Source organism: Syzygium oleosum, unplaced genomic scaffold, assembly GCF_021117445.2.
Source record: "Syzygium oleosum isolate NSW1041296 unplaced genomic scaffold, Sole_v2.1 Sole_v2.29, whole genome shotgun sequence".
NCBI lineage: Eukaryota > Viridiplantae > Streptophyta > Magnoliopsida > Myrtales > Myrtaceae > Syzygium > Syzygium oleosum.
Window position 1 is genome coordinate 3,241,716 of NW_026607513.1, and position 20,895 is coordinate 3,262,610.

General features: G+C 42.8%; 1 protein-coding gene across 1 annotated transcript; it reads left to right on the forward strand.

Annotated features, from left to right (window-relative positions):
• The first annotated feature begins 225 nt into the window (after nt 1–225).
• LOC115662104 (ankyrin repeat-containing protein BDA1-like) lies at nt 226–4,151 on the forward strand. Its single transcript, XM_030584289.2, has 2 exons — nt 226–922; nt 3,333–4,151. Exons 1-2 carry the CDS (start codon nt 239–241, stop codon nt 4,095–4,097), a joined length of 1,449 nt encoding a protein of 482 aa, XP_030440149.1. The 5' UTR covers nt 226–238; the 3' UTR covers nt 4,098–4,151.
• Nucleotides 4,152–20,895: the final 16,744 nt, after the last annotated feature.

Sequence of the window (20,895 nt, forward strand, 5' to 3'; positions counted from 1 at the left end):
CGCTGAGGCCGTTTGGATATTACACCCACCGATATTAACATAAACAAAAAATAAAAATTCGGATCACAAATTATTGGCTAAGGGTTAATTACATTTGTTCGATTAATTTAAATTATATTTGACGACCCGACTCCCGGCATTGCGAAACTTCGCATGCAAGTTCTCTAAAGAAAAAGATCCCCCAACCAATTGAATTTTTTCTATGGGATAAATCATAAACAGTGACTCGCCCCATTGTATGATTTTGCAAGTTCGCCACTCCTACTTCCATCCATCATCAACGGGAAAAGCCCCTCGTCTCCTACATTTCCCCCCTCAAACAATGACTCTTCAAAAAACAATAGCAGCTGATGATGTTAACGAGCTCTATAGTTTAATTGAGCGGGACGAAAATCTCTTAGATCATGGATCCGAGAGCCCCTTCCCAAATACTCCACTACACGACGCCGCCAACCAGGGGAAAACAAAAGTGGCCATGGAGATAGCAATCTTGAAGCCGTCGTTCGCTCGAAAGCTGAATCGAGGGGGTCACAGCCCCATGCACTTGGCTTTGCAAAAGAAGCATTATCACACTGCGAGGGCACTAATGACCCTCGACCCCAAGTTGATCCGAGTCCGAGGGCGAGGCGGGATCACCCCCTTGCATTTTGTAGCTAGGGAAAAAGGAGACAATGAGCAGGACAACGTGGACCAGCTAGAACTCCTGGCTGAATTCCTATTCGCTTGCAAATCGTCCATCGAAGACTTGACAAGCCAATGCGAGACTGCGGTTCACGTTGCCGTCAAGAATCACAACACCAAAGCATTCGAGGTTTTGTGTGGATGGCTTAAGCGAGTCAATCTAACACAAATCTTGAAATGGAAAGACCAAAATGGTGAAACTGTCCTACATATTGCTGTGTCTGGAGAGCAGCAACCTGAGGTATAGTTCACGCAAGTATACTTCATTGATTTCGTGGTTGTTCGTGCTTTTATTGTTCGATCCTTGAATTCGACATAATCTAATCCAAGAACAACTATATGGTAATGAAATGCCAGGAGAAAGAGATTCGAATGGGATCAATTTATTTGGTTTCTTTTTGACGGAGAGAAGAAAAAGGAATTGGGAGGGATGGATATCACTCCTTCCCTCCCAATCTTCTATTCCAATTCTCTCCTTGACCATTTTCCTGTGCAAAAGGTCACGGGAGGGTGGGCTCGACCCTTATATTCAATACAGTTTTTACAGGTTGATCCATTCGTTTATCTTCGTTTGCTTCCATAGTGATCAGTCATTTCATTTCTCTCCAAACCACTCCATCCAAACATATACAGTAGACTTTTTATGCCATTCAGATGGGTTGTGAAAATTAGGTCAACAAGTAGTGTTTTTTTTTCTTTAAAAATAAATCAAATACTAATATTAAGATAGTGATAACATGAGCATGTAGATTAATTTTTACTCTTTTCATTTAAATTTATTAGAAACATATAGGCCTGTTTGAAAATCCTTTTGAGCGTTGGTAATTGAAAATTTAGCACTGAATAAAATTAAACTTGTATATTATCCTAATTACTATTTGACTTCAAAAGACTCAACTCACTAAAAACATTCACTTGATCTAGTAATTAGTATAATGGATAATATTTATATTCTTCGCAATTATATTATTAAAACCAATGGGAAAATTGTCCAAAAGTCATAAATCTATTATACTTTTATCAATTCAGTCTTAAACCTATTAATTGTGCCAATTGAGTCAATTCGGCCAATTTTGGCTGGGAATTGCTAACATGGACGTCAGACGTCCTACGTGGCACAGTCGATGCTAATGTGGACAACTTTTTATAATATTTTAATATTTTCTCAAATTTGTTATATTTTCTTTTTTCTTTTCTTTTCTTTTCTTTGTTTTTTATACAACCCTGGCAGGTGAGGTTGCCGGCCGACCATCACAAGCCGGTGATGGCTAGCGACCCTTGCCAAGATCCAAGCAAGGGTGTTGCGGCCCTTGCCTAGATCTAGGTGAGGGCCCGATGCCCTTGCTGGCCCACGCCTATGGTTGACGACCTTGCCAGTCCATAGTTGGGAAAAAAAATAGGGAAGGAAAGAAAGAAAAGAAAGAAAACAAAAATAAATAAATAAATTCAAAAAATATTAAAATACTATTTAAAATTGTCAATCTCAACGTCGGTCGTACCACGTAAGATAGCCGGCATCAATGTCAACGTTTTCTGGTTGAATTTCGCTGGATGAACTCAATTAGTAATCAGTATAATTGATAGTATTTATGTTTTTCGCAATTATACTTTTAAAACTTATCAATAGTAATCACACTTCCATGTTTGGGAAGAAATTGATCGTATTCAGTGATGTACTTTTAATGGTCATCTTCTATTGTCAGCGTTTTACTTTTCAGTTTTAGCACAACAAGCCCATAGTTTCATTTCAAGGCTGCTAGTGGGAAAACTATTTTAAGCTCCTGATGCTTCTAATTTGAGTTCATCTTAATTGGCCTAACAATGTTTCCGGTTGGAGCGATACAGAGATCACATTGTTTACAGTTTATTTAGTGGAGAGAAAAGATATGATTAAAATTGTTTCCCTTCGAACCCCTATGAAACTTCGTTTTTATTGAGCTCTAAGTAACTCTAAGTCAGATTGGTTTTGGATGAATAATTTCCTTTCAACTCTTTCCATCGTAATCACTCCTACCTAATAAAACATTAACTTAATCCATTCTTTTCTATTCTTGAATTTCTCCTATTGATTAGCAAAATCTCTTTCCTTCTTTCGTAATCAGTCCATCTGCGAGATAGAAGCTAGTGAAATCGAAGCTAACAAGGACAATTTGGCACGACCATAAGATAATCCCTTCGTGGATGTGAGAATTACTCCCTCATCAGTTCAATCTTATGCATAAAGTCTCAAGTAGTCTTTCTCTTCATAGCAAAAGGTCATTTACAAAATGTAATTTAATCATAAACCTTTTGGTTGACTTAGTTAAGTCCCAAACTTTTAGGAAAATATAATATATCGGGTCATCACTTGTGCAAAATTAGCCAATGTTACAACTCGCATGGGCAATTTCTAGCTATGACAAATAATTTTGGGTGAGAAGACTAAATCGCAGTTTATGAAAAGATTTGGGACTTCATTACATTTGTTGAAATGATGGCATTTGATAAATAAGGTTTAGTAAACTTTTTTCTTATGTACATGTATCCCTAGCATCATTCAAACTTATATGGCATGAGGTCACTTTGTGCACAATGGTAAAGCTTAGTCACAAAGCGGTGATTGAAATTGAAGGGATACATATTTCATTTTGTTCCGTTTGCATTCTTTCCAGATCATCAAGCTATTGATTGGGTATACGAATGTTCATGCGAAGAACTTACAGGGCAAGACGGCTCTGCAAATCTTCCTAGAGAATCCTAATCGCAATCAAGATGTTGAGAACAGGTTACGCCGTCAAGAACATCGAGCAAGATGTTCTACTCCTACCCTCTCACTATCAAAGTATTTTAGCATGGAACTAACTGTGTTCGAGAAGTATGCAGGGTATTTTGGCACCCAAAATGAAAATGTTCGCGAAATACTCCTTATAGTGTCTACCTTAATTGTGACTGCCACTTACCAAGCCGCTTTCACTCCTCCGGGAGGATATTGGCAGGATTCCTCTTCAAATACCACGGCTAATTCCACTGTCGTTACCACCAATTCCAGCAGCATTGCTATTGGAAAACCTCATCATGCCGGAAACCTGATCTTGAGCGGCAAGAGTCTATTGGTGTTTACTATCGTCAACAGCTTAGTTTTTACCGCCTCCATCGGCACGGTCTGGGCCACCGCTATTACACTATACCCTGACACTTTAACGGTTTACTTGTCTCTATGCCTTCTCAGCATTGCCTACTTTGTTTTTGTTACAATCGAAATACCGAAATCCGATAAGCTCATAGCAATGATCCTAGGTGGATTTTATGAGTGCTCGTTAGCCACCATGTTGCTCCTCCCCGCATACGTGTGGTTCAAGCACAACCGAGTTCTATCCCGAATCGATGCCACAAGGAGACGCGTCGGCGGCTGGCTAGGATCAGAGGATCGGAAATAATTCGCAAGTATTATGTACTTTCACTATTCCTGTTGCGTGTGAGGTTTACAAGAAATGGACTATGTTTTCCTTAGCTGAATATAATGTAATGGACTCATCTATTAATTCCTTAATGCCTAAAGACCTTTAGTCTTGCTTGAAGGCGGGATTTGGATTCCCTAATACAACTCCATTATGAAGCAATGGAAACGGAAATAATTGAATAAATGTGAATACCCAAAAAAGTTTACGAGTACAAAACGTCCAGACAGAAATATCTCGATTTTCTATAATTTCAAAACGAGGCGAACTGCGTGATCCCATAAAGCGCAAAAAAAATGCATAGTTGCAATTGTTTTTCTAAAAATTACTACTCAATAATGTAACAGAAAAAGAATGCCGAGAATATAACAAAAACCTAGCCAAACCTAAAAAAACGATCAGATCCTATGGTATCTTCCAATCAAAGATAAAATATCATAACTCATTTAAAAATTTAAATTAATAAAAAAAATTGAATTCAAATACTCATGCTAAATGAAAGATAAAAATATCAAATTTTAAAATACTAAATTTATCAGATAAAAGACATAAATGCAATCTTAACGTTCCCCACGTCATTATCTTTTTATTGGAAAAAAAAGCTCGACCTCGAGTTTTTAAAATGTCAGGTTATCTGATATAGCATAACTTGTACAATCCTTGTGGAATTCGGAACCATATCTGCAAAATTAATGAAAATTTCTGGCTTTAAGAAAATACCCCAACTAAACTTTTGGATCGATCCAACAATTGATTCTTTATTTCTATCGGGATGATGAAATCAATTTTGGGTCTACGATTATTCTTTCCATTTTCCATCGCTTCAAATTCTCTCAGATCAACATGAGAGGTGGTTTTCTCCAAAATTGTCTCTCCATCGTCATGGAAAACATGCTCAGACCTGAGATTTTTCCTCAAGCTCAAAATCCTCCAAATCCGATTCTCGAAAGGAAAGTCGAAATTATTCGATTTAGTTGCTCTCGAGGCACAACAACAACTTTATCAACGGGAATTATAAGAGCATCAATCTTTTTTTTGGTCGTTGCTATCGAGTTTGACATGAAACTGGCTTGTTTTCATATAAGCTGGATCATCAATCCACGAAAATCTCCACCTTAACAGATTTCGCCTTTGATGCCACCTTCTAATTGGCGCTTTACTTGCTCTTTTCCACTCAACCGGCACTTGATCCCACAAAAAAAAAAAGCATCTCCATTGGAAAAAAAAAGCTAAGAAAAAGCGATTTACATACGCAATAACATTTTTCAAGTCCAAATATCGATTAAAACGGAGAACCTTGCAGTTGCAGAGAATTCATGTAATTCTTTAACACAACGGTGTTGGTCACGATCCGTGGTGGTAATCTCCATGACAAGCTCCACCATGTCAACAATAATCACGGCCATCACCTCCACGCCTTCTATCGTGACCAGCGGGCTTATTACGCCCTTCAAACTCCTTACAATCCTTTTCACTGTCGTTTGAATAATCTATACTAAATGAATATACTAAACTAACTTAACTAAAGAAGAAAACATCAGATTCTAAAATCCTAAATTTATCAAATGAAAGACGCAAGGTCGACATTTTGCACTTTTTTTTCAAGAACGTGTTGCACTTAATAGTTCTTAATTAATAATGTTAGGAATATTATCATCAGTCCATACTATACCCTTCATTCATACAATAAGCAGTGTAATGTAAATATTCCTAGCCTCTAGCTAATAGCTTCCCTGCGCTGGCAGACATTAACATCTCGAAAACATATGTTGAATCTTGGGCTTTTCAATAAGGTCAAGGACATTCGTTTAGATAAAAGTTGGTTATCATGACGCACGAATTTGATAAATGAAACTATCTTGCATTTTATTTGAAGCTTCCTATATGTTGATATATTTTTCTAAAGAGAATAAGAATTACTAAAATGTTTATTGTCACGCCCTGAACCCTATCGAGCTTGCGACATCCGCCACTGGTCGATTTTGCGACATCCCAGGAATTATTGCCGACCTCAAATACGATCATCAGAGATTTAACGCACGGCGGAATCCATAATTAACCCGGACAATTAAACTGGGGAAAATATTCAGGGAGAATACACATATTTCTTTTCATTACTCACTTATATAAACTATTTACAGATTACAACCACCATAAGCACCAGCACACTGCAATTAAACCACCAGTACACCAAAAAGATCATTGACCTGGTATTCTGACTTCAAAAATGGTACTCATCCAAAACACATATTCTTAACCCCTACATATTAGCCCCTACGCCTCTTGCTAGGCGTCCATTCCGAGTCTGACTCCTCGTCCCCTGAATCTGAACTCTCTTGATCGGTCTGTTGCTCTGAGGATTTCGACTCTGCATTAATCTCAATCGGGTGATTGATATCGCCCGATTCAGCTGGAATTGCATTTTGATACTCCTCAGCCAGAAAATCGAAGAAATTGATCTCAGGTACGTAATCAGGATCCATGTATTCCTCAAACGGGAGTATATACTCCGGGTCTCCTACAGGCTCTTCCGACTCCTCCGACTCGTTCTCGAGTTCTGCTTCGGGCTCCACTTCCTCTGGTTCTTCTTCCTCTGGTTCCTATTCGGGGATTGGTTCTAAGTCTATGTCCATCGGGTCATCCTCAGCTTGCGATGCTTCGGGCTCGGGCTCATACTCAGCCTCCGAAGATCCCTGAGCGGCTGGTGCTGGATGCATCCCAGACTGCGCTACGCTAACCTCCGTACTGGTCAACTCTCCATCAATCGGGGGTACGGCAGTCGGGTCCCAATCCCCAACTAAATCAAACGGAACATTGAAACCCCTAACGGGCCCGAACTCATCCCCGTCAGCATCCCGGAAGAACCAGGCCGAACATACATGGGTTTCCCACAAAGGTAGTCCTACCTCTACAAATATGGTAGTAGTATACCTAATCTAGGTCACGTTATCTGGCATAGGGAATTCTGCAACATCGTTCTCGGAGTGCACTGGTACCCCAAAACGCACTGGTGGCGGTGGCGGGAGATTCATGAGTCCTGTCGGGATTCTGAAATTTTTGGTTGAAACAACCGTGAGAACACTTCTCAGTAAGCTCACCCCTAAACCCCACCTAGGCTATCACGTACCTCCAGACAACTACACAAACACAAATAACACACCAACGCCAAATCGACACATAGCAAGCACATCAATTAATTTACCTGACTTATCCTGCTTGCACCCTGCACGTTAGTCGCAGTCACATTATAAGCAATCACATGCATGATTAATTCTCATTCTCGCGCATTTCCGTTTGCCTCATCACATTCCTTTCCGTACCACTCGCTAGTGACCCGCGTTACAGTACACGCCTCAGGTCCACTGCGACTATCTCATCACCACACTCCAGGCCCGCGTTACAGTACACGCCTCAGGCCATGTTTCTTGCCCGCGTAAACGTACACACCTCAGGCTCAACATCTACCACCTACTGCGCAACCCGCGTTGAAGTACACGCCTCAGGCTGGCAGTCTTCTGGTAATACCGGGCATCGTCCCGCGTAAACGAACACGCCTCAGGACGGCACAATTTCCAGGATCTCACATACCGTACCACACACTATTTCTCGTTCTTTCACACGTGCAACAATCATTTGCCACTTAACTGGCCAATCACACGTGGCCCGTGCACGCAACCATTATTCACAAACCATGCTCACTCAGCAGTCGACACGGCCAATTTTAATAATTAAAATAATCTGGCCCAAACGTGCACCCAACAAACATAATTAAGTCAACCAATTACACAATCACACTCTCAATTTCAACACCACACTCGGTCATAATTCCAACGCACGAAAAACACGGAAATTGCTATTTTTCTCCCACCAAACGACGTCAAATCGAACCCGATCCTTCACGAGACTTTCTCGCCATTAAATATCGGTTCTAAAAATTCAATTTGTGTCTCGATCGGCCCATCACAGCCCCATGAAAAGTCATCCACAGCCCACGGTTGTCCTCAAATTTCCAATAAAAATTTTCCGAAATTCAATCCTAGGCCCGCCAATTGATTTCACTCCCGAATCATAACATTTCGCACATAATCTAAATCCGATTTCACCCAAAAATCATCCGTCAATACCCAATAACCTAAGTCGGGTTTAGAGCACGACTTACCCGCGTTCTAGACTATCGTGGCTAGAACGGAAATCGGCGGAACTTAATCGGGAACGGTGGCGACGATGTACGGCTCCCGGCGGGCGGCGATCGGCTTGGGTGGCGACGGCACGGCTTGGGCGGTGGCCGGGGGCTCACGGCCAAGAGAGAAAGACCGAGAGGGAGAGAGAAAACGGCGGGATGGGGAGCGTGAGGCTTGGCGGTGGCGCGGCGGCGATCCGGCGGACGTAACCGGCGGCGGTGATGGCGCGGCGGCGACGGCGTGAGGGAGAGGCGGCCGAAGGGGGGGAGGAGTTCACGGTGGGGGGGATTTCGGTGGGGAGAGAGAGAAGAGAGGAGAGAGAAATGGGTCTTGTGGACTTAAATAGTGTACATTTGACCCAAATTGACAATTTACCAAAACGCCCTCGTCTAATCTTTTTAATCCAACGGTCCAGATTCGATCCAATCTTGAAATCAACGGCCCAGATTGAATCTTACCAAAAATATCCAAGGGTATACTTGTAATTTCTCAAAAAGTTCAAGGGCAAAATTGTCCAATCAAAAGGTTATGGTAAAATTACCAAAATGCCCTTTGCCCATAAAACATGCCCTTTGTTAATCCTTAGGTGTAAAATGGTCAGTTTCTTCGTTTCTCACCGAAATCGAACTTTTCTGAAAAATCCGAAGAAATCCAGAGATGCACGTTCCAATTACAACGTCGTCCAAAGGTCCTGCCGCGACTTTCCGAATTTTCGGATGCTCGGTTTGGTCTCTAATCATTATTTAAATTATATATACATAACGTAACTCGAGCGTTTCTCAGACTAACGGGTGGCTTTTGGGAAATTCGCCTGTACGACCCGTGACTGATACTAAATCGAGTCACGTACAATTTATTCAGACCGTAATGACTTCGATTGTCATTAAAATCGCGAGGATCAATTGCTAGATCCGAGGGGCACGATCGTTTGGTATAAGTTCAGATCGTTCGTCAAGTCATTTCGCATGTCCGGCCGGAATCACCCGCGATCCACTACTATGACAAGGGCGAGCCGACCCCCTAACTATCCTTGGATCGGCCAACAGTGGCTCAAAATATCACCTCGACGATTTTATGGTCGAAAGTCCATTCACGATTGAATTATCTTTAGTCGTACGAATTTTAAATCCCTAATTAGCCTTTCCCTACTGGTTAGTATCCCAAGAATGATCAGTTCCGGGTGATAACTAACTACGAGCACATTCGCAAAATAATTCATTTCATAAATCCCAAATGAGCAAAATTCCGAAATGTCACAATCTTCCCCCCTTACAAAAATTTCGTCCTCGAAATTTACAAATCTCACCACTACCCAATATTTATAATTCCTACTACTGCTTAAACAACTGGGGGTATTGACGTTGCATCACCTCTTCACTTTCCCAAGTTGCGCCTTCAATCCCGTGGTGCTCCCAAATAACTTTGACCATCGGGATTGTCTTGTTCCTCAAAACTCGCTCCTTACGATCTTCGATTCTTACCGGTCTCTCGACATAAGACACTTTGTCATCAACTTCGATCTCCTCATAATTCAGTATATGCGTCGGGTCCGGTTCATATTTCCTTAACATCGATACGTGGAATATATTATGCACTTGCGATAGATTTGGCGGTAACGCAAGGCAATAGGCTAAATCCCCAATTCTTTCCAATACCTCAAATGGTCCCACGTACCTCGGACTCAACTTTCCCTTTTTACCAAACCTGGATAGTCCTCTCATGGGCGATACCTTAAGAAAAACGTGATCCCCGACTTGAAACTCCAAAGGTCTTCGCCTTCTGTCTGCATAACTCTTTTGACGGCTCTGCGCTGTCCTCAGCCTTTCACAAATAATCTTAACTGCCTCAATTGACTGCTCGACTAGCTCTGGCCCAGTTATAGTCCTTTCTCCCACTTCATCCCAACACACGGGCGTTCTACAAGCTCTACCATAAAGTGCTTCAAAAGGTGCCATTCCAATGCTCTACTGGAAACTATTATTATAAGCAAACTCTACTAAGGGTAGTTGCTCTTCCCACTTACCCTGGAAATCCAGCACACACGCCCTGAACATATCCTCTAGAGTCTGAATCGTCCTCTCAGATTGACCATCTGTCTAAGGATGGTAAGCTGTACTGAACTGCAACTTGGATCCTAACGCCGTCTGCAGACTTTTCAAAAAACTAGCGGTAAACCTAGGATCACGATCTGAGGTTATCGACACCGGTACCCCATGAAGACGAACTATCTGCTGCACGTACAACTCAGCATACTGTTCTAATGTGAAATCCTTTCGCACGGCCAAAAAGTGTGCCGACTTAGTCAATCGATCGACAATCACCCAAATAGTGTCATGGCCTCTTTGGCTCCTTGGCAATCCCGACACAAAATCCATGGTTATATGCTCCCATTTCCACTTTGGGATTTCCAAAGGTCGCAACAATCCCCCAGGCTTACAATATTGCGCTTTCACCTGTTGACACGTCAGGCACTTAGCCACGTGTTTAGCGATATCTGCCTTCATACCATTCCACCAGTAATATTGCCTCAAATTCTGATACATTTTAGTACCACCCGGATGAATACTGTAACTGCTACGATGCGCTTCAGACAAAATCTCTTCCCTAAGTCCTGCATTGTCCGGTACACATAACCGTCCACGAAACTTTAATACTCCATCTCCCGATACTTGAAATTCTGGCTTTCTCTTGGCCTCCTCCATCTCTAGAATCTTTTGAATTTCCTGGTGCAAAGATTGCAACATCTTAATTTTAGTCTGGATCTCCGGTTCAATCCTAAGCGTAGCCAGCAAGCTCGAGACTTGACTCACTTCGAATCTGAACTCCGAGTCTCGTACTTTTTCCAACAGTGTCCACTCCTTGACCATCAAATGTGCCATACTCGACTTACGACTCAAAGCATCAGCTACCCGGTTAGCCTTCCCGGGATGATATAAAATTTCGCAGTCGTAATCCTTTAACAAATCCATCCACCGACGCTGCCTCATGTTTAACTCCTTTTGAGAAAACAAGTACTTGAGGCTCTGATGGTCTGTATAAATCTGAAACTTCTCTACGCATAAATAATGTCGCCAAATCTTCAGGGCGAATACGATTGCGGCTAATTCTAAGTCATGCGTCGGATAATTCAACTCATGCGGTCTTAACTGTCTTGACGCATAAGCTACTACTCGCCCATTTTGCATGAGTATACATCACAATCCTTTCAACGACGCATCACTATATATCTCATATCCTCCAGGTCCTGATGGAATAGTCAACACCGGTGCCGTTGTCAATCTATGTTTCAATTCCTGGAAACTCCTTTCACATTTGTCAGTCCACTCAAACCTCGTTTCCTTTTTCAACAAATGCGTCAACGGCATTGCTATTGACGAAAATCCTTCTACGAAGAGACGATAATATCCCGGTAAACCCAGAAAACTCCGAACCTCTGTTACCGTCGTTGGCCTTGGCCACTTCATCATAGCTTCAATCTTCGATGGATCTACTGAGATTCCTTCCCCCGAGATTACATGACCCAAAAACGCTACTCGACTGAGCCAAAATTCGCACTTGCTAAACTTAGCATATAGTGCGTTTTCCCTTAAGGTCTGCAACACTCGATTCAAATGAAATTCATGCTCCTCTAAGCTCTTCGAGTATACCAATATATCGTCGATAAACACGATCACAAACTGATCTAAGAATTCTTTAAACACCCGGTTCATCAAATCCATGAAGGCAGCAGGGGCGTTCGTCAACCCAAACGGCATTACAGTAAATTCATAATGTCCATACCTCGTCCTAAATGCCGTGTTTGGTATATCCTCCTTCCTAATTCTCAACTGGTGATATCATGTTCTCAGATCAATTTTAGAGAACACCGAAGCCCCTTGCAACTGATCAAACAAATCATCAATCCTTGGCAAAGGATATTTATTCTTAACCGTCACCTGATTCAACTGTCTAATCTATACACAATCTCAACGATCCATCTTTCTTCCTTACAAATAACACCGGCGCTCCCCACGGAGACGCACTGGGACGAATAAACCCCTTGTCTAATAATTCCTACATCTGCACCTTTAACTCCTTTAACTCCGACAACGACATCCTATAAGGTGCTTTCGAAATTGGCTCGGTTCCAGGTGCCAACTCGATTACAAATTCTACCTCCCTTGCTGGTGGCAGTCCTGGCAATTCCTGAGGGAACACATCGGGATACTCGCACACCACAGCTATGTCCTCAAGCCTCGGCTCTTCAGCTGTCGAATCAACTACTGCCGCTAAGAACCCTTGACAACCTTCACTCAACAATTTTGTCATTTCTAGCGACGAAATCCATGGAATCGAGAATCCTCCTCGATTTCCCACAAATTTAAATTCTGGATGTCCAACGGGATTAAATTGGATCACCCTGCTATTACAATCCATCACAGCCCTCTGCTTAGACAGCCAATCCATACCCATGATTACATCAAAACCAACATCTTTTCATCTAAGGGAGTCGTCACGCATAGCACAACATCAAGCAATTGCGGTTCTATTCCAAGCAACTCAACAAACTGTTTCGATATAAAAGAATGCACCGCCCCAGGGTCAAATAAAGCATACGCAGCATGGTTCCACAGAGAAATCGTACCTGTGACAACCCCTAGTGCGTTCTCAGCTTCTCTTCTGGCCATGGCATACACTCGTCCTTGTGCCGGTGGCCTATTCTGATTTGCTGTTTGGGCCGCTTCAGCCTGATTCCCATTCCGAGGTGGCGGCAATGCAGGCGGCCTATTCTGTCTGGGATTGGGGCAATTCCTTATATGATGACCGAATCTCCCACATCCAAAACACGCTCCACCCCGGGTTGGACAAGGTCCACTCCCGTGTCTACCTCCACAAATTCTACACGATCCATTGAAATTCCTAACTGGTTTCCCAATATTCCTTTTAACAGAAGGAGTAAAGCGCCTATTATCCATCATCAGCCTCTTTCCAGGATTACGATTGTCCCTTCCCTGGACAAATCTCGATCCAGAGGCAGAGGCCCTATCCACCTGATCTCGCTCTAGAATCTGGGCCCTATCAAACATTTCCTCATAAGTTCCCAAATTTACCAGTAACAACTGGCTATGGATATCAGCCCTCAATCCGTCCCGAAATCTTCGCGCCTTGTCATCGGGGTGCTCTACCATTCTCGGCGCAAACTTCAATAATCTAGCAAATTCCGCCTCATATTGATCCACCGTCATCGGACCCTGGCGGAGTCTCATAAACTCTGCTAGCTTCTTCTCCCTAGCACTTGCCGAGAAATATTTTTCATAGAACTTCTCAGTAAAAACAGTCCAAGTCCGGGTTGTACCTTCCGGAAAAATCCTGTCTTTGGTGGCTTTCCACCAATTGTTTGCATTATCCTGCAATTGATATACCGCTAGAGTTACCCTCTCATTGTCATTACACTCCAGTACCTCAAAAGCCTTCTCGAGCTTCTCTACCCATCTAGGTGCAGTTTCAGGGTCACCTTTCCCAGAAAACTTGGGCGGTTTAAGCTTCATAAACTGCTCTACCAGTTGATGCATTGGCCTATTCATATTCATTTGCCCCTGCCCCTGGTTCTCATTATTATTGACAGCAGCAGCGGCCTCAGCGGCCTCGGCAGCTTGGGCAATCGGAGCAGCTCTTTCCTGAGTCTGCTGTTCTAACAGATTTCCAATCCGTTCCAACGTCCTCATAACAACTTCCATTCGAGGATCCTCAGCAGGTCTAGCTTCCACTCTGGGTTCTGCTGCAGCTCCAGCATTGACCCCAAGATTTTCTATCGCTCCTGCACCCATTCCGAGGTCCTCTACAGCCCTAGCTCGAGCACGACCTCAACCTCTTGTTCCCCTTCCAGCGCCCCTTCTTGGGACTCTTCCTACGCCTCTTCCTTCACTGCTCATTATCGCAATTCTACCACTCTCCTACCTGCTATAATTCCATTTAGGAATTAGCACTCTAGCCCAACTAGATTAATCTGATTCTAAGCAGTGAATTAGCACAATAATTCACTCGACAGGCAACCCCTCACTACCAATCACGAGATCACAATCACAAAGGTCCGAACACTTACCTCAGGTCCAGACGCACCTGCATTTCCATCATCACAACAATTAATTCATTCAATCAATCACAACAACCAGTCTGGAGGCACGTGTAGCTTATCCCGCCTTACAACTCACTAAAGTCTCCCTAATTCTACCCCACAATCTCTGCTTCTTATCACTCCAAACTTCGACCAGTTTAGATCGAGCAGACCTTGCTCTGATACCAATTCAACCAGGATGTCACGCCCCAACCCTATCGAGCTCGCGACATCCGCCACTGGTCGATTTTGCGACATCCCAGGAATTATCGCCGACCTCAAATACTATCATCAGAGATTTAACGCACGGCGGAATCCATAATTAACCCGGACAATTAAACTGGGGAGAATATTCAGGGAGAATACACATATTTCTTTTCATTACTCACTTATATAAAATATTTACAGATTACAACCACCATAAGCACCAGCACATTGCAATTAAACCACCAGTACACCAAAAAGATCATTGACCTGGTATTCTGACTTCAAAAATGGTACTCATCCAAAACACCTATTCTTAACCCCTACATTAGCCCCTACGCCTCTTGCTAGGCGTCCATTCCGAGTCTGACTCCTCGTCCCCTGAATCTGAACTCTCTTGATCGGTCTGTTGCTCTGAGGATTTCGACTCTGCATTAATCTCAATCGGGTGATTGATATCGCCCGATTCAGCTGGAATTGCATTCTGATACTCCTCAGCAAGAAAATCGAAGAAATTGATCTCAGGTACGTAATTAGGATCCATGTATTCCTCAAACGGGAGTATATACTCCGGGTCTCCTACAGGCTCTTCCGACTCCTCCGACTCGTTCTCGGGTTCTGCCTCGGGCTCCACTTCCTCTGGTTCTTCTTCCTCTGGTTCCTCTTCGGGGATTGGTTCTAAGTCTATGTCCATCGGGTCATCCTCAGCTTGCGATGCTTCGGGCTCGGGCTCATACTCAGCCTCCGAAGACCCCTGAGCGGCGGGTGCTGGATGCATCCCAGATTGCGCTACGCTAACCTCCGTATTGGTCAACTCTCCATCAATCGGGGGTACGGCAGTCGGGTCCCAATCCCCAACTAAATCAAACGATACATCGAAACCCCTAACGGGCCCGAACTCATCCCCGTCAGCATCTCGGAAGAACCAGGCCGAATATACATGGGTTTCCCACAAAGGTAGTCCTACCTCTACAAATATGGTAAGAGTATACCTAATCTAGGTCACGTTATCTGGCATAGGGAATTCTGCAACATCGTTCTCGGAGTGCACTGGTACCCCAAAACGCACTGGTGGCGGTGGCGGGAGATTCATGAGTCCTGTCGGGATTCTGAAATTTTTGATTGAAACAACCGTGAGAACACTTCTCAGTAAGTTCACCCCTAAACCCCACCTAGGCTATTATGTACCTCCAGACAACTACACAAACACAAATCACACACCAACGCCAAATCGACACATAACAGGCACATCAATTAATTTACCTGACTTATCCTGCTTACACCCTGCACGTTAGTCGCAGTCACATTATAAGCAATCACATGCATGATTAATTCTCATTCTCGTGCATTTCCATTTGCCTCATCACATTCCTTTCCGTAACACTCGCCAGTGACCCGCGTTATAGTACACGCCTCAGGTCCACTGCGACTATCTCATCACCACACTCCAGGCCCGCGTTACAGTACACGCCTCAGGCCATGTTTCTTGCCCGCGTAAACGTACACGCCTCAGGCTCAACATCTACCACCTACTGCGCAACCCGCGTTGAAGTACATGCCTCAGGCTGGCAGTCTTCCGGTAATACCGGGTATCGTCCCGCGTAAACGAACACGCCTCAGGACGGCACAATTTCCAGGATCTCACATACCGTACCACACACTATTTCTCGTTCTTTCACACGTGCAACAATCATTTGCCACTTAACTGGCCAATCACACGTGATCCGTGCACGCAACCATTATTCACAAACCATGCTTACTCAGCAGTCGACACGGCCAATTTTAATAATTAAAATAATCTGGCCCAAACGTGCACCCAACAAACATAATTAAGTCAACCAATTACACAATCACACTCTCAATTTCAACACCACACTCGGTCATAATTCCAACGCATGAAAAACACAGAAATTGCTATTTTTCTCCCACCAAACGACGTCAAATCGAACCCGATCCTTCACGAGACTTTCTCGCCATTAAATACCGGTTCTAAAAATTCAATTTGTGTCTCGATCGGCCCATCACAGCCCCATGAACAGTCATCCACAGCCCACGGTTGTCCTCAAATTTCCAATAAAAATTTTCCGAAATTCAATCCTAGGCCTGCCAATTGATTTCACTCCCGAATCATAACATTTCGCACATAATCTAAACCCGATTTCACCCAAAAATCATCCGTCAATACCCAATAACCTAAGTCGGGTTTAGAGCACGACTTACACGCGTTCTAGACTATCGCGGCTAGAACAGAAAGCGGCGGCACTTAATCGGGAACGGAGGTGACGATGTACGGCTCCCGGCAGGCGGCGATCGGCTTGGGTGGCGACGGCGCGGCTTGGGCGGTGACCGGGGGCTCACGGCCAAGAGAGAAAGATCGAGAGGGAGAGAGAGAGAACGGGGGGATGGGGAGCGTGAGGCTCGGCGGTGGCGCGGCGGCGATCCGGCGGACGTGACCGGCAGCGATGATGGTGCGGCGGCGACGGCGTGAGGGAGAGGCGGCGAAGGGGGGGAGGAGTTCACGGTGGGGGGGGATTTCGGTGGGGAGAAAGAGAAGAGGGGAGAGAGAAATGGGTCTTGTGGACTTAAATAGTGTACATTTGACCCAAATTGGCAATTTACCAAAACGCCCTCGTCTAATCTTTTTAATCCAACGGTCCAGATTCGATCCAATCTTGAAATCAACGGCCCAGATTGAATCTTACCAAAAATATCCAAGGGTATACTTGTAATTTCTCAAAAAGTTCAAGGGCAAAATTGTCCAATCAAAAGGTTAGGGTAAAATTACCAAAAATTCCCTTTGCCCATAAAACATGCCCTTTGTTAATCCTTAGGGGTAAAATGGTCAGTTTCTTCGTTTCTCATCGAAATCGAACTTTTCTGAAAAATCCGAAGAAATCCAGAGATGCACGTTCCAATTACAACGTCGTCCAAAGGTCCTGCAACGACTTTCTGAATTTTCGGATGCTCGGTTTGGTCTCTAATCAGTATTTAAATTATATATACATAACGTAACTCGAGCGTTTCTCAGACTTACGGGTGGCTTTTGGGAAATTCGCCTGTACGACCCGTGACTGATACTAAATCGAGTCACGTACAATTTATTCAGACCGTAATGACTTCGACTGTCATTAAAATCGCGAGGATCAATTGCTAGATCCGAGGGGCACGATCGTTTGGTATAAGTTCAGGATCGTTCGTCAAGTCATTTCGCGGTCCAGCGGAATCACCCGCGATCCACTACTATGACAGTGGCGAGCTGACCCCTAACTATCCTTGGATCGGCCAACAGTGGCTCAAAATATCACCTCGACGATTTTATGGTCGAAAGTCCATTCACGATTGAATTATCTTTAGTCGTACGAATTTTAAATCCCTAATTAGCCTTTCCCTACTGGTTAGTATCCCAGGAATGATGAGTTCCGGGTGAGAACTAACTACGAGCACATTCGCAAAATAATTCATTTCATAAATCCCAAATGAGCAAAATTCCGGAATGTCACATTTATTACCGTCCAATTGTGGCACTTGAATCTATTAACAAACAATTTATAACAATAGAGAAATTATTGCCATTGATAAAATTATAGATGAATTTACAACCATATAATGAACTAACAGTACGTACTAAGTCTATATATCTTTTAACACAAAAAAAAGTACTCAATGTAATTAAATAAGCTGCCTCACACCAATTAGGAGCAAATCAAATGATATGCACAACAAAGGAAACCACTAGTTTTTTGGCCATGTTCTTTTGATGCTTTCGATAAATGTTCTGACTAGTGTGATGAGAATTAATACAATTCAAAAATAAAAAAATAAAAACTCGCGGAGCAACTCAAATTTCCACTAATTATCCTTCATCCAGCGAAATCAGAGATCTACCAACAATAGAAAATTTTCGAACTTTTTCAATGACTGGACCATAGAATCGTCCGCAAATGTTTGGCAATGCACAACTCTGATGCTTCAAGTTTTTTCCTCTGAATGTTACGACATTAACGAACTTTGGTATATTTAGCATTATACTCTATGACCATGCTTTAAAATCTGTAGCTCGCCATGGACAATCTTCGATGTAGCTGGTACCCTGCATTAGTAGAGAAAATTTTGAGCACCTTTGGTCAAATCTCTTTTCATCACCTCAAAAGCTTTCCCTTTTCTTGTTTCAGTAATGGAAAATTTGGCTTGTGCTGGATGATTGTGAGAATCAAGCGGGAGCGAAAAATGCTAATATCATTTTGAACTGAAGAATTGAGTGCAAGTTCCGAGCTTTGTGTCAACATTTTATATTTTGGATTCATTCGGTTCTTTTCATGACAGAGCTTTTGATTTGGAGTCGCCAGTGAAAAGAACTTTAGATGTTATCCAACTAGAGTTATTGAAGTTTCAACATTTTATAGATATTCCTGCATGCTAAAAAACATCGTAAAAATCTTTTTATATGTCATTCTATCTCCTAATGGTCATATATGCTATTCGGCTTTGCAAGCCATTTCTGTCAACTCATTGATTCCTTATGCAAGTGTTTAGGCAATGACTGTACCATTTAGAATAGATTCGGGTCGTCTTATCCTTCCAGCTGCCTCCTTGTCATCATTACTTCTACGTTGTCTTGGACAAGCTTTGACCGCAAGTTTGTGAAGGCTAAGAAAAGCAAGCTTGCCGAGCCTCTCAAAGATGTTCTGGCTGAACTAGTTTAACTCAAACAAGCAACGAGATGGCCCCGCAGAGGTCTATAAGAAGATACCGCAATTGATGATTGACTGACATGGCTTCTTCTCCACTCTTGCTTTTTCCTTGATACTGATTACCTCCTGGCACACAATGTTGACTGCAGTTTTTTTTTTCTTTATGAGTTTTACTGTATCCGCTGCTCTCGGACTCAGGGTAGAGTAGTTAGGTGGGTTAGGCTGTGTGTATGCCATCACCTATGGAACAAGAAGCGGTATCCTTAGGACTTTACTGCATCATCTTGTCACTTGTCGAATCAGTAATTTACTTGAATTTAGAGATGCAAGGTTTATCCTTGAGGAAAGTGTTACTGATATTTTTAAAATGCGCTGTGCATATGTGTTGACTTCCTGAACATGGTACTTGCTTTTTATGATATGCATGACAGTCCTCTCATGTAACCCGCCTTGTCATTTTGAATGGGTGAAGTTGGTGCCATGAGCATTTCGTTCACTGTACCGGAACCACCATCTCCATGGAAGAGTTCGATAAGTGAGGTTCTTATGCAGTTCATTTCTGTTCTTTAGCGCTCTGTCTTGTCTCTCCAGCTGAGCATTAGAAACCATCCTTTCACTGTCATTTTCCCATCATGCGTCTTTTACGACTATAGGTCGAGTTTTTATATGTCACAGGATATGAGATGTCTTAATTTAACTATGTTTTCTTAAGATAATTTTTTTTATTTTGCTTTGTATCATATATAGTTGCTCCGTTCTGACAGTTTGTAATATTTACATAATCCTTTCTTTTTCAGTTTTGTCATATTTATGTTATCCCTTAGTAACTTTCAACGTAAAATATACATGTGGCAAGTGACTGGACATGCATCCTGAGTGCAAGTTGGGCACGACCAAATTGTTAAACTGAGCGATCCAACGTGCGGCCCCATGGTATTAATATAATTTAATCGAAGATCATTTTAAATGAGTGATCAAACGCGTGTTTTTCTCATATCTTTCATCGGTAAAATTATATTAGTGGCCCCCCCTCCGATAAGGTGGTTTTGCATTGACACTCTTTTGTATCTTGAAAATCCATGCGTACATCAACATCTGCCGGCTAGGAGAAATAATTTTTAAAATCAGATTGAAAATGTTATCATATTAACCTTCATTATTTTAAATAAATATTATTAAATGGCATATTTTTACTATCCTGGATTCGAGGTCCCGCAACCAATCGTTAACTTTGTTTGGCTGTGCCGACTTTCCTCCAATTCGTCCTTCGCCCCTTTGTGAAAGGTAAGTAAGGATCGTTGTGTTCCTATGTATTTGAGAAATAATCTAGGCAAATCAGTCCAAGAGGAATATCTGCATATACTCTGCAGTTTCTTTACCTAGACCCCAGCCCAGATATGCAAGAGACTTCTCGCGAAAATACTCTCTCTCTCTCTCTCTCTCTCTCTCTCTCTCTCTCTCTCTCTCTCTCTCTCTCTCTCTCTCTCTCTCTCTCTCTCTCTCTCTCTCTCGGGCCAAAATTGGTTAAGCGACGTTTGGAAAGTGTTTGGGCATGTATAAACGATGTGTGTACCTCATCTCGATCATTGTCATCACTCACAAAGTTT